Raw genomic sequence first — 13,318 nt, 5'->3', positions numbered from 1 at the left:
CCCCTAGTTTTTCCAGGGTTCTAATCTTTACCAGGGGAAGGATGAACCGTCTCCACCTGTGCAGTTTACTGCCTCTGAAAACCCACTGGAGGGTCAGCTATCGGTCTGTTCAGACTCGACTCACATAACAACAATGTAATCTTTATAGGGAGCTCTGCCAGGAGTGGGCCTGTTAACCCAAGGGCTCCATCTCTCTGCTGACTTGAATCCACCAGCAGCTCCTTAGGAGAAAGGTACGCTGTCTTCCTGTGTGATTTACAGCCGCGGAAACCAGGTGGAGGGTCAATGGCACTAAATTCTGAGGTGAGTAGCCTCTGTGGAAGCAGTGGCCACATATTTCTCCCAAACAGAGGCTACCATGTTCAAACCACCAACCTTTCAGTTCACAGCTGAACACTTACCCATTGCATTTCCCCCTTCTCATTTCAACCTCATCAACCACGAGTCTGGTTTTTGTCTCTATAGAGTTATCTGTTCTGGAGATTTCCTATAAATTGATTCCTTTTCTATCAAGCATCCTGTTTTCAGGGTTCATCCTTGTAGGATGTGTCAGAACGTCATTTGTTTTATTACCCAATATACCCACTCCTAACTTACTGGGTTAGGTTCCAAAGACCAGGATCTTAAGCGAAAATGAGCATCATTTGAAACTTAAATGACCAGCCGTTGCTTAGGCTCCAGGAGTTAATTCAGAGTCAACCGTGGACTGCTCTCATTAGATTCTTTCTTGATCTAACAACAAAGAGACCAAGAACTCAGAAGTGGCAAAAGATTCAATTCTGTATTCCCTCTCCCCCCAAAAAAATATACAAATGTTCAATAAGTACATGAAAAGATGCTTAACATCATTATTCATGATAGAAATGCAAATTAAGTTACAAGGAGATACCACTTCACACCCACCACAGTAACTACATTTAAAAAGACACCACAGTGTTGTCAAGGATGCTGAGAAACGGGAATTCTCATACTTGGAGGTGGGACTGTAAAATGATGCAGTCTCTTCACAAAGTAAGATGACTCCCCAGTGTTAAGCATGCAGCTGTTCTTGCTCAGTGTCCTCTGCAGCCATGACTTCCGTGCTTGGAGCTTCTGGAGGGTGAGTGGGTTAGATTGTGCCATTTCAAACCACTGGCCAAGCAGATTGGGTTAGTCTTTGCAGCCAGGAAGGGCATCTCCCTCAGACTCACATGGAGTTCCTGGACTTGTAGAAACGCAGGCTCGATGAAGTGATAGATGTCCTATCTGTGCACCTTTGCTGCCTTCTGACAGGCTTTTCCCCAAAGCCCAGGGCAGCATCAGGCAAGACTATGGAGCACTTGCAGGTTAATGGCTGAGGCTCTGGTGCCTGACCCCTTTCCCTCCCACTTCTTTTAACTTTATTCTCATCCAAAATGCTGGAAGGAGTATTGAACAAACAGGTTTGTCCTAGAGAGAGTGAAACCAGGCTGCTCCTTGGAGGCAAGGATTCTGAAGCTCCAGCTGACAATTTGGCATGTTGCAAGGAGGGACCAGTCCTTGGAGAGGGACATCATGCTTGAAAGGGTGGAGGGATAGTGAAAGAGAGGAAGACCCTCGATGAGATGGATTGGTTCAGTGACTGGGGTAATGGGGGTAGGTATATCAGAGACAATAAGGTTGGTTCAGGAATAGAGCAGGCTTTAGGACTGTTGTACATAGGGTGGCTAGGAGTCACAGGTGACTTGATGGCACATAACAATTACAATAAACTGGTGAGAAGGTTAGGATGAGAGAGACCAAGGAATTGGGGTTGAGGAGGGAAGCTTGTAGCTCAAAACATGATTCCTTACCTGACCAAGTAGATTTTTACCATGGTCATGAATGTCAGATAAGGAGATTGTTGATAAGAGCATAGTGGGTGTAATATTCTGTTGTATGTGTATACCACATTTTCTTATAAGGTGTGGTTGAATATTTGGTGATTTTCACTTTTTTACTATCATGAATAATGTTGCCCTGAGCTTTAATATATTTTTGTGTAGGGGTGAGTTTTCATTTCTCTTGGATATATACCTGTGAGTGGAATTGCTGGGCTATTGTTCATAACTAAGGTTGCTCCCCGTAGTCAACTCTGCAGCACCTGACAACACGGCAACTTCTTGTTTAAGATTGTAGATTGTATTTTCTGAAGTGATTGCATTGTTTTCCATCCCCATCTCAAAATGTGAGGGCACTTTAGTGGTCTTGTGGTCAGGAGTTGTACTGGCAATGCTAAGATACATGTTTCAAATCTACCAGCTGCTCCATGGGAGAAAGATGGGCAGGCAACTGCAATTACTGCTCCTGAAAACCCGTTGGCAGGTCAACTATGGGTCAGTTTCGACTTGACAGTACATAACAGCAACAACCTCAAAGTATGAAAGTTTCTCAGAATTTTTGACAATGGTATGTTGTTGTTTTTTGTTGTTAAATGCTGCTGAGTCATCTTTGATTCATACGTACAACAGCTCTGAACTCTGCTCTATCCTGAGCCAATTTCATTGCCCTTGATATATTTAATCCCCATCACCCCAGCCACTGAGTCAATCCATCTCATCTCTTTTTTTATTTGAGCTATTCTGATGAAGTGGTGTGTCATTGTGGTCTCAGTTTGCATTTCTATTATGACTAATCATGTTAAAGTGTCATTTCATATACTTATTAATCACTTGTGTATCCCATTGAATCTTTTGCCACTTTTAACGAGTTGTCTTTTTTTATTGTTGAATCAGTAAAGAAATCTAAGGGGTATTTTTTATGAAGTTCAGTTCATCTGGTTTTTCATCTTTTGTTTATCTTTTTGATGTTGTACCTGAGAAACCATTACCTAATTCACATTCATGAAGATTTGTCCCTTATTCATTCTAAGAGTTGAGTTTTAGCTCTCACACTTAGGCCTAGGATCTTCTGTGAGCTGATTTTGTATGTGGTGAGAGGTGCTCTCGTTAGGTAGTGTGGAGCTGGCTGTGACTCGTAGCAGTCCTGTGTACACGGAGCCGAGGACTGGCTCGCCAGCTCCGTCCTCACAGTGTACACAGAGCCGAGTACTGGCCCGCCAGCTCCATCCTCACAGTGTCCGCTGTCCTGGAGTCCATTGTTGCAGCCACTCTGTCAAGTCCATCTTCTTGAGGGTCTCCCTCTTGCTCCCTGATCCTCTACATTCCCAAGTGTGGTGTCTTTCTCCAGGGACCAGCACGTCCGGATCACAGGCCCAAATCATACCTTTACTTCAACTCAGCTCTTCGCTGTTGAGTTGGAACCGAGTCATAGCTGACCCTCCAGTGGGTTTTCTGAGCAGATCCACTTGTAGATTCAAATCACCAGAGGTGTGGCCTTGGAGCATGCAGTCCAACTTCCTAAGGACCACACCACTAGAACTCCTTGGTCCTCCTTATTCTTAACTGCTTTTACACTGTTGAAAAGACTGCTCTTCCATTCTTGAATTGAGTTGGTCCCTTTGTTGGAGATCAGTTGAACATAAATGCTATGGTTTATTTCTTGACTATCACTTCTGTTTTCTTAATCTATTTGTTTGTTTTTGCTGGTACTTCACTGTCTTGATTATTGAGGCTTTGAGGTTAATTTTTGGAATCCAAAAGTGTGAGTCTTCTAACTTTATTTGTTTATAATACTTTTTATTACTCTGGGTCATTTGCACTGTCACATGAATTTTAGAGTCAGTTTGCTGCTATCGGAAAAACAGCAAATTTGATTTTCATAGGAATTTCGTTAACTCAGTGTTACCATTGATCAATGTTGCTTTCTTAACAATATTAAATCTTTCTATTTACTTAGGTCTTTTAAAAGTGTCTTTCAATAGTGTTTTGTACTTTGAATGTCCTTAGTGTTTTCTGTAATGTTTTGTACTTACACTTATTTTGGGTTAAATTTATTCCTGTTTCATCTTTATGTTGTCATATAAAAACATATGTAATAATTATTTTCATAATTTCATTTTCAAATTACCTGCTATTCTGTAGAGAAATACAGTGGCTTTTAAAAAATCAATCTTCTATCTTGCAACTTTGCTGAACTTAGTTGTTAGCTCTAGTAGTTTTTAAGTTTATTTCTTAGTTTTTTTCTCCCTATGAGATCCTGTCATTTGTGAATATAGCTTTACTCTTCTTTCTTTCCAAATCAGTATCTTTTTTTTCAAAGTATTTTCTTTTTAAATTTTATTATTTTGTGTGCGTGTACCGTCAAATCAGATCTGACTGGTACAGGAGGATATTGCGCCTCCTTCTCCGGCAGAGCATCTGGTGGATTCGAACCGTGTTCCTCTGGGATTACAGTGCAGCTTCTTGCCACTAGGCCACCAGAGCTCCCCCAAATCAGTATCTTTTAAAACTTCTCAGTTACTGCAGTGTGCTGTGAAGTTAGGAAGCCAATGGAATATGTACGTGGTTTCCCCCCTGAGATTGTGAGATAGTGTGGTGGAATTTCTGGGCAATCTCCCTCACTCTCAGAGGACTTTATTTGGGCCCTTGGTGCTCAGATAGGCTAGGGACAAAGGAGGTAGACAGGCTTAGTGACCCAGATATCAGCTTCTTCTTTTCCTAATGAATTCTACTTGGGCTGAATGAATGCAAGTGTGACCCTGTGTATGTTTTGTGGAGTGAGAGTGGGAATTCCTCTTCCATTATGCCACTGCATTGCCAGAAAGAGCCAAGTGAAAAATCAGTAAAAGTTGAAACCCTAAGAAAGAAGTACGTGGTTTAGGGAAATTAGTACAGTTATCTTGGGACTGTAGAAAAGAGGAAGTCTATGGGGTTGACTTGACACTGAGTGACCAAAGCTGCCAGGGTCATCTTTGTGGGCTTGTGCTGGCCTTGCCTATCCCAGATGATGGGAACCACCCTTCCCTGAACCAGGGAACTCTATCCATGCAGCTCTAGATGGCTGGTTTTATATTTAGGAATGTGGGTGTTAGATACATTATCAGAAAGGAAATTAGTCATATCATCTTACAAGTTCCTTCATAGTAAGCAAGCTTAATGAAATCCTTGACACATGTTCATTTTATATTTGTATACATGTCAGACTTCCACCTTTTCATATTACTACATAGAGGTTTTAGAGTTCATCATCCGCTGGACTCACATGATCTGTTGTTAACTCTCAGAGGGGAATTCCAGGTAGAACTTCTGTCTGTTTGGGTTTTTTTTCCCTTTTCTATCTCAGCTTTATGTTTTCATTTGATTTCTCCTTTTCTCACAGAAGAGGAACCATCCTGCACTGGTAAAGCAGTGATTGAGAATTTGGTGTTATGGTTTGGCCATAAGGTGATCTTTTTCTGGTGGAAAACGGATTTATTCTCTGTTGATTAAGAGTTGGTAGAGTGTCTAGGTTGTTGAACTTTTGTTCATGTCCTTAGTTTCTTGGGGTTTCAGATCACTTCACATTTTTTGTGCACATCAGAAAGAGAAGCTCAACATCATGCTGACATCAGGACTAGTGACTCCAAATGAGAGGCAGCTGCAACCACCTTTATTTCCTCTGCATTAGACCATGACCTCACAGAGCACAGGTCGCCAGAGCTGGGGCTCCTTCCCGCTGGTTTGCACAGTGCACCTCTCTGGGCCCTGGGGCCTTTGCCTTTACCTTCCTCATTCTTCTGAGCGTTTTGGGTTCTTTGGTTTGTTTTTTTTTTCCCCCCCACAAGCTTCAGGAAACGGTGTCTACTCTTAGAGTATTTAATATGCATGCTAATTCCCTTGGCAAGACTCTTACCCATAACTTGTTTGTTTATAGCAATGCCAACAGCAGGCTGGGTAACAGTGTGAAGTCTTCAGGTTTGCCATGGTAACATTTGTGGGCCATTCTTTTTTGAACGGTGCCCACTTCCTTGATGTCTCCAATATCTCCTTTCTTGTAGATTTGCATGTAAGTGGTCAAAGAACAGCTGCATGTTTAATAAAGGCCTGGAGAACATAGCGTGGGTGCCTCTCCTCGTTTCCTTCGTTCATCATTTTGGTGGATCGCGGCAAGATGGTGGTTCCAGCTGTGGCAGCGACAGAAAAATTGCATCACAGTCATTGTCCTTGAGAATATTTCAGGCACTCTCCTGAAGTACAGTGCTGTCAGTGATAGGGTGGCCTCGTGGGTAAGGAGTTGTGCTGCCAACCAAAGGCAGGCTCCGTGGGAGATGAGCCAGTTTGTTCCCATGTGATTTACTGCCTCTGAAAACCCACTGAAGGGTCAGCTGTGTGCCAGCTCTGGATAGCACGTAAGAAGAAGGAAGACCGGTTAATTGACTGTTACTGAAATTTATGCAGCAACTGCTAATGCCAGAGAAGAAAGTGAAAATTTGTACTGACTTCTACAGTCAAGTAATGAATTTTTTCTCTCCCACCAGGGCGTGGAGCCCAGTGGTGCCATGATCCCACCGTAATCCTGCCCCACATCTCTGTGCTCAGGAGCTGCTTGCCCTCCAGTGAGTTTTCAGAAGCTGTAGGTCACATGGGAGGGGATTTCCCTCTTTCTTTTGTGGAGATACTGGTAGATTTCGAACCACCACAGAAGCATGGCCTTCAGTTTATCAGCTAAACTTCTTGTGAGCTATTGTTCTTGATTGCCTTCAAGTGGAGTACGACTCATAGCGACCCTATGAACAAAAGGCCTGAAGCCTCTCTACAACTATCGACATTTATCAAAGTTCATAGAGTTTCCAGAGCCATGCTGTTTAGGAAGTGGATAGGTAGCTGGAAAATACGGCATTGGAGGTAAGAAGATAGAATTTATCACTCTTGCCATTGGATAGTAACAAATCCAGCCGGAGAATAGCCTCTACTATTTTTTAGAAAACTCAAATACCTAAACAACAAAAACCCAAATAATCTGATTCAACATGAACAGACACTTCACCAATGACGTCCAGATGGCTGTGAAGAAATGCTGTCTTTCATTGCTGTCAAGTTAGAGCCGACTGATGATTGACTCTCCTTTGGGTTTCCAAGCCACAAACGATGACAGCAGAGTTCAGTAAGACAGCAAACAAATGCTGGCAAAGATGCACTGCTGGTTGGACTTGAAAATTGTATAGCCACTGTAGAAAATGTACAAATCAAATCCCCTACTGCTGAGCCAGTTCCTCCATATAGTCCAGCTTCTCAAGTAATTTGTCCTTCATGCAGACTGAATAGATATGGAGAAAGGATATGCCCCTGAAGTACACCTTTCTTGATTTTAAACCATGAGTGTTCCCTTGCTGTGTTCATAACACAACTAAATATTAATGGAAACAGACTACCTTATCTTTGTTCCACAGAAAATCTTGTTGGTTCAAACTGCTACTCTTTAGGTTGGCCACTCTTTAGGTTGTTGTTGTTGTTGTTATTATTATTATGTGCCGTCGAGTCGCTTGCAACTCATAATGACCCTATGTAAAAGAGCCCTAAATCCTGCTCTATCCTAGGCCAATCTCACTGTTTCCGACACACCTACTCCCGCCACCCCAATCACTGAAGCAATCCTTCTCATTGAGGGTCTTCCTCTCCTGCACCGTCCCTCCACTCTGCCAAACATGATGTCCCTCTCCAAGCACTGGTCCCTCCTTGCAATATGTTTAAAATATGTCAGACAAAACTTCAGAATCCTTGCCTCCAAGGAGCAGCCCAGCTTCACCCTCTCCAGGACAAACCTGTTTGTTCTCCTAGCAGTCCATGGTATATTCAACATTCTTCTCCAAAGGTATCAATTCTCTTTCTGTCATCCCTAGTCACTGTCCAGCTCTCCGATGCATAGCACACAACTGCAAAGACTATAGCCTAGATCAGGTGCACCTTAGTCTCCAGCCTGATGTTGTTGCTCTTCAGTACTCTAAAAGAGGCCCCTGACAGCTGACTTTCCCAGTGCAATTTGTCTCTTGATTTCCTGGCTGCTGGTACCAAGAGTGTTGACTATGGAGCCAAGTAAACTAAAACTGTTAACAGTCTCAATCTCTTCACCATCCATATTGATGCTGCCAGTTGACCCAGAAGTGAGAATCTTTGTTTTCTTGATGTTGAGCTTTAATCCATATTGAAGACTGCAGTCCTAGACCTTCTGGAGCAAGCACTTCAGGTCTTCCTCAGTTTCGGCAAACAGGGTTGTGTCATCTGCATAATGCAGGTTGTTGGTGAGTCTTCCACCAGTGCCACAGCTGTAAGCAGACACTAGTGATTGGTATGTGGAATGTGAAAAGCATGAATGTCAGAAAACTGGACATTATTAAGAAAGAACCATTTCTTTTGCATAAATATTGCCAATACTAGGTATTGGCAAAATGAGATGCCTTGGCATGGGGTATTTTGAATTGGATGATCATATGATCTGCTATGATGGGGATGAAAAGGTGAGGGAAAAATGGGGTTGGTTTCATAATTTAAAAAGTCATTTCTAGATCCATCATAAATACAATATGGAAAGTGACAGGATAATATCCATGCGCATACAGGGAAGTCCAGTATTATTCACTATATCATACCACTATCATTCAAATATATGCATCGACAACTGAAGCCAAAGAGGAGGAAATGGAAGACTTCTATCAACTTTCGCAGTCAGAGATCGATCAAACATGCAATCAAAATGCATTGATAATAATGGGTGACTGGAATGCAAAAGTTGGGCACAGGGAAGAAGGATCAGCAGCTGGAAAACATGGACTCGGTGACAGAAATGAGGCTGGAGATAGAATGATAGAATTCTGCACATTCAATGACTTATTCATTGCAAATACCTTCTAGAAGAAACACAAATGCAGGCAATACACATGGATTTCACACTTTTTAGGTTTGTAGTCTGAAATGTAATTAACTTTACTATTATCTGTTGTTATGGACCGTCGAATCACCTGCAATTCTTAGCGACCGTATGTACAACAGCTCCTGCACCCTGCTCTATCCTGAGCCAGCCTCACTGTCTCCAGTACATCTGCCCCTATATTTTGTCAGTCCATCTCATGTAAGGTCTGCCTCTCTTGCACTGTCCCTCCACCCTTCCAAGCATGATGTCCTTCTCTAATGACTGGTCCCTCCTGACAACATGCCCGAAGTATGTCAGACTGAGCTTCAAAATCCTAGCTTCCAGAGAGCAACTTGGTTTTACCCTCTCTAGGATAGACCTGTTTGTTTTCTTGGCAGTTTATGGTATATTCAAGACTCTTCTCTGGCACCATAACTCAAAGGCATTGGTTTTTCTTCTGTCATCCTTAGTCATTTCCAGCTTTCTGATGCATAGCAAGTAACTGCAAAGACCTTGGACTGGATCAGGTAGCTGCACCTTGGTCTCTAGACTGACATCTTTGTGCTCCAGCACTTTAGACAGCCGACTTTCCTAATCCAGTTCGTCTTTTGATTTCTTGACTGCTGTTCCAAGAGTGTTAATTGTGGACCCAAACAAGCTGAAGTTGTTAATAATATCAATCTTTTCTCCATCTATCATGGCACTGCCAATTGGCCCAGTGGTGAGAATCTTTGTTTTCTTGATGTTGAGCTTCAATTCACATTGAATACTGCAAAGGTTGATCTTCTGCTGCAGATGCTTTAGGTCCTACTCAGTTTCAGCAAGCAGGGTTGTGTCATCCATATAAATGCAGGTTGTTGATGAGTCTTCCTCCAATTCTAATGCCACATTCCTCCTCATAAAGACCAGCCTCCCATTTGATCTATTCTGCATATAAACTCCTTTCCTGATTTTGAACCATGCAGTGTTTTCTTGCTCTGTTCTAATGGCTGCCTTCTGGTCCAAGTTTAGGTTTCACGTGAGCACAATCAAGTGTTCTGGGATTCCCATTCTTCTCAGAGTTATCCACAATTTATTATGCTCCACACAGTCAAATACATTTGCATAGTCAATGAAACATAGATGGACATTCCTCTGGTACTCTCTGCTTTCAGCCAACAGTTAACATTGGCAATGATGTCCCTAATGCCATAGCCTCTTCTAAACTCAGCCTATACTTCGGGTAGTTTACTATTGATTTACAGTTCCAGTTGTTCTGGGATAATCTTCAGCAAGTACAATATGGTGCTTCCTTAAAAGAGTTGAAAATAGATCCAGTAATCTCACCATTAGGAAAGCTGTTACAAGAATAGATACATGTTCACTGCAGCATTCTTCACAATAGCAGCGAAGAGATGGAAATAACCCAAGTGTCCATCAGTGGATGAATGGATACATAAACTAGAATACTATGCAACATTGAAGAATAACGACCTGATCCTGGAGGGCATTATACTGAGTGAAACAAATCAATTTGTTGTTGCTCTGAGGTCCAGTGTTGCCAATATCTACTTCAAATGCCATATTGATGTGAATCACATGGGCACTTTTCTCTGCTGTGTAATGTACTGGAGAACTGAACGGCTTGTGTGAAGGTAGTTATCCTCACATAGTGTTTTAAGTGGAGACTCTAAACAGTTAAACTCAAGGAAAAGAAAAATCCTTGTGTATGTGGACCTGCCCAGCACAAACCCATATTGTTCAAGAGTTGTGAATTATACACGGATTCTCAACTGCATAGGAATTTGATGCCCAATACCTTCATTTTTCAAGTATTTATTTTATTAGTTAAGTTTATTCTTATAGAAAACTTGCTAATGTATTTGTTTTACAGTATTTCCTAAATCATACCATCCCTCTTTGCCTGATGAGTGAGGCTGTGTTGAGCTCAATGTAGAAGAGTTGAATTGCGAGGGGGACTTGGCCTTGGGGAGCTCTGGGAGGCCATGGACAGGCTCTGGACAGGAGCATGACGGAATTTACTCCCTGGGTTGTTGCCAAAGCTCTGTGCCCAGGAGAGGCCCCCAGTGATTACTGGTTGGATAGTTCACAGAGATCTCTGCAGGGCTGCTACAAGCATCTTGCAGCCAAAGCTCAGAACAGGCTCTGTGATTTGTTCACGGACCATGTGTCCCTTGCTGGGGACCAGCAGCCCACCTCCTAATGTGTGTGTCTGTTCCCTTCTAGGTCTCAGACCTGACCAAGGTCACCGGTGAGCCCAAGGTGACTTGGAGTGTTTCAGCGTGACAGAGCCATGGATCTTCAGGTCAGTCTCAGATCATCCTGAAGAAATGCTTTGGGACGGGAAGGGTGATGGCCCAAGACCAGCTGCTCATTTGTGTGCCTATTAGCTTCCCTTTGGATGTTTCAAAAACCTTGTAGGCCACTTTGCCCTGGGCTAGTCTGCATTCTCTGCAGCAGTGTGCCGTGCTTCTGCCCAGCACTGTTGTCGGCAGCTCCAGGAGGCCGATGAGCAGGGAGTGGGTCCTGGCACCCAGATGGTTCTCCATGGGTCCTTGTTAAGAACCCGTTTCAAGGGATGATAACCTAGAAGGCCTGGGATATAATTAGTAGAGAAGATAGATGTCAACTGCAGAGACAGTTTTCCCTAAAAAGGCCTCTTCGAACCAAACCAAGCCAGCCCGCTGTCAATTAGGTGCCAGGTTCTACCTCATAGAGACCCTACAGGGCAGAGCAGAACTGCCCCATGGGATCATTAAGGCTGTAAATCTCTATGGAAGCAGATGCCTCCTCTTTCTCTTGAGGAGCCCCTGGTGAATTTGAACCTCTGACCTTTTGGTTAGCAGTCCAGTATTTAACCCACCATCCACCAAGGCTTATTTGTATCTAAAATACTCATCTGCCTCTAGTTACATCTGGCTGTTGTCCCTTCCACACTAACTCTGTTGTCTCCTCTTCCCTATTCTTGAGAAGTCTGTGACTAGACTCATTTAGCTCTTTAACTTGTAGGGTGAGCTTTCTCTCACTTTGTCCCATTTCTTCTTCTGTATATCCTTCAGTTTAGAAGGGGTAGAGATCATGACTTCCCAAAATTTTTATTTCCTTAAGGTCCATATTCTCCTGGATTTATAAAGGTTTAACCTTTTTTAAAACAACAACAACAAACAGAACCTTTCTCCTGTTGTAGATACATCTGACGTTCTCCTTTGGTTCTTAATCCTTGAGAAAACAAAGTTGTGAGACTTTGGATTTGTTTGCTGCTGTTTTCCCTCGTTTTTCCGATGCATTGAGTAGCCTCCCACCCCTTTTTCTGCACTGGTGTCAACTCCATGGCATGAGGGTTGATTGGGCTCTTCCTGCTTAATTTATAATTTAATACATCCAGTGAGATTTCCTGTGTCTTGGTTATTTTTCTTTGCTGTGACCTAAAAGACCACAACTTCCAATCTTAGATCTTCTGAGAAATCCTATTTCTCAATCTACATGTTTAATGCAATTCCAAATACAGATGCCAGAATCATTTTCCAAAGACATAGAAAAGGCAAGTTTCTTTGGAAAGGAAAGAGACTCCGAATAAGCAAAGCACTACTGATAAACAAGAACGAAGTGGGAAGCATAGTACTCCGTGATCTCAAAACCTACTACACAGCTGTAATAGCCAAGACAACATGGTACAATGACAGACACACAGACCAGTGGAGCAGGCCTGAGAACCCAGACGTTAACTCCTCTGCCTATGGTCAGCTGGTGTTCAACCAAGAAACAAACCTATCAAGTGGGGAAATGACAACCTCTTCAACAAATGGTGCTGGCAAAACTGGACCACTACCTACAGAAAGTTGACGCAATATGCCTGCTCAGAGGCCCTCACAGAGCTGCTAGAAGAGGTATATGACTGAATAAAAGAATACAGAGAACAGATAGACCCTTCTTCCCACCGCAGGAACTATGTACAAGTGTGAGCCAGAGTGGAGAGTCCAGTGAGCTGGACCTACAGGGCATCCAAATCGATTCACACCTCAGGGGAACGCTCAGGTCTGCATTTGAGAGCATTTTGGAGGAATATGAGGATGAACGTACTGATTTCTTTTCCTGAGAGGCTGACAGTATCTCATGATGAGATCTCATGTGTTGCTCACTGGAGCAACTGAGAGGGACAGGCTTGAAGGATCTCCCCCAGGAGGAGAAGCGTGTGGCAATGCCTTTTATATTACGTTATTACAGAAATGAACTGGAAAAGTACAAATGGGGGAGAAAAGAAAAAGAAAGCTGAAGCAGGATCCACAACTCGCACCATACACTAAAATAAACTCAAGGTGCATCAGAGACCTAGGAGTGAAGCCCAGAACCATAAAGATTATGAAAAAAAATGGGACCAATCTTAGAAGTCCTAGTCTATAATAAAAAGAAGCCAGCAAATACAGCCAGAAATACACAGCCAGGAGAGGATAACATCAATGAATGAGACCTTATAAACATTGATTAAGTCCCTGTGTGCATCAAAAACTTTATCTAACAGGGTGAAAAGAAAGCCAACTGACTTGGAAAAAACATTTGACAATACCATCTCAGACAAGGGTCTCTTAACAAAAGT

General features: G+C 42.7%; 1 protein-coding gene across 1 annotated transcript in view; it reads left to right on the top strand.

Annotated features, from left to right (window-relative positions):
- The window catches only part of LOC102853343, a 48,203-nt gene that overhangs the window by 21,682 nt on the left and 13,203 nt on the right, over positions 1 to 13,318 (top strand). The window contains exons 4-5 of the mRNA XM_006891383.1: positions 5,876 to 5,883; positions 10,951 to 10,986. Of these exons, the coding sequence (XP_006891445.1) occupies positions 5,876 to 5,883; positions 10,951 to 10,986 (44 nt within the window). The remainder of the gene's footprint in view (positions 1 to 5,875; positions 5,884 to 10,950; positions 10,987 to 13,318) is intronic.

The sequence above is a fragment of the Elephantulus edwardii genome, unplaced genomic scaffold, assembly GCF_000299155.1.
Source record: "Elephantulus edwardii isolate Elephantulus edwardi_28Jun2011 unplaced genomic scaffold, EleEdw1.0 scaffold00096, whole genome shotgun sequence".
Taxonomy (NCBI): domain Eukaryota; kingdom Metazoa; phylum Chordata; class Mammalia; order Macroscelidea; family Macroscelididae; genus Elephantulus; species Elephantulus edwardii.
The sequence above is the reverse complement of the archived record's forward strand: the minus strand, read 5'-3'. Positions and strand labels throughout refer to the sequence as shown.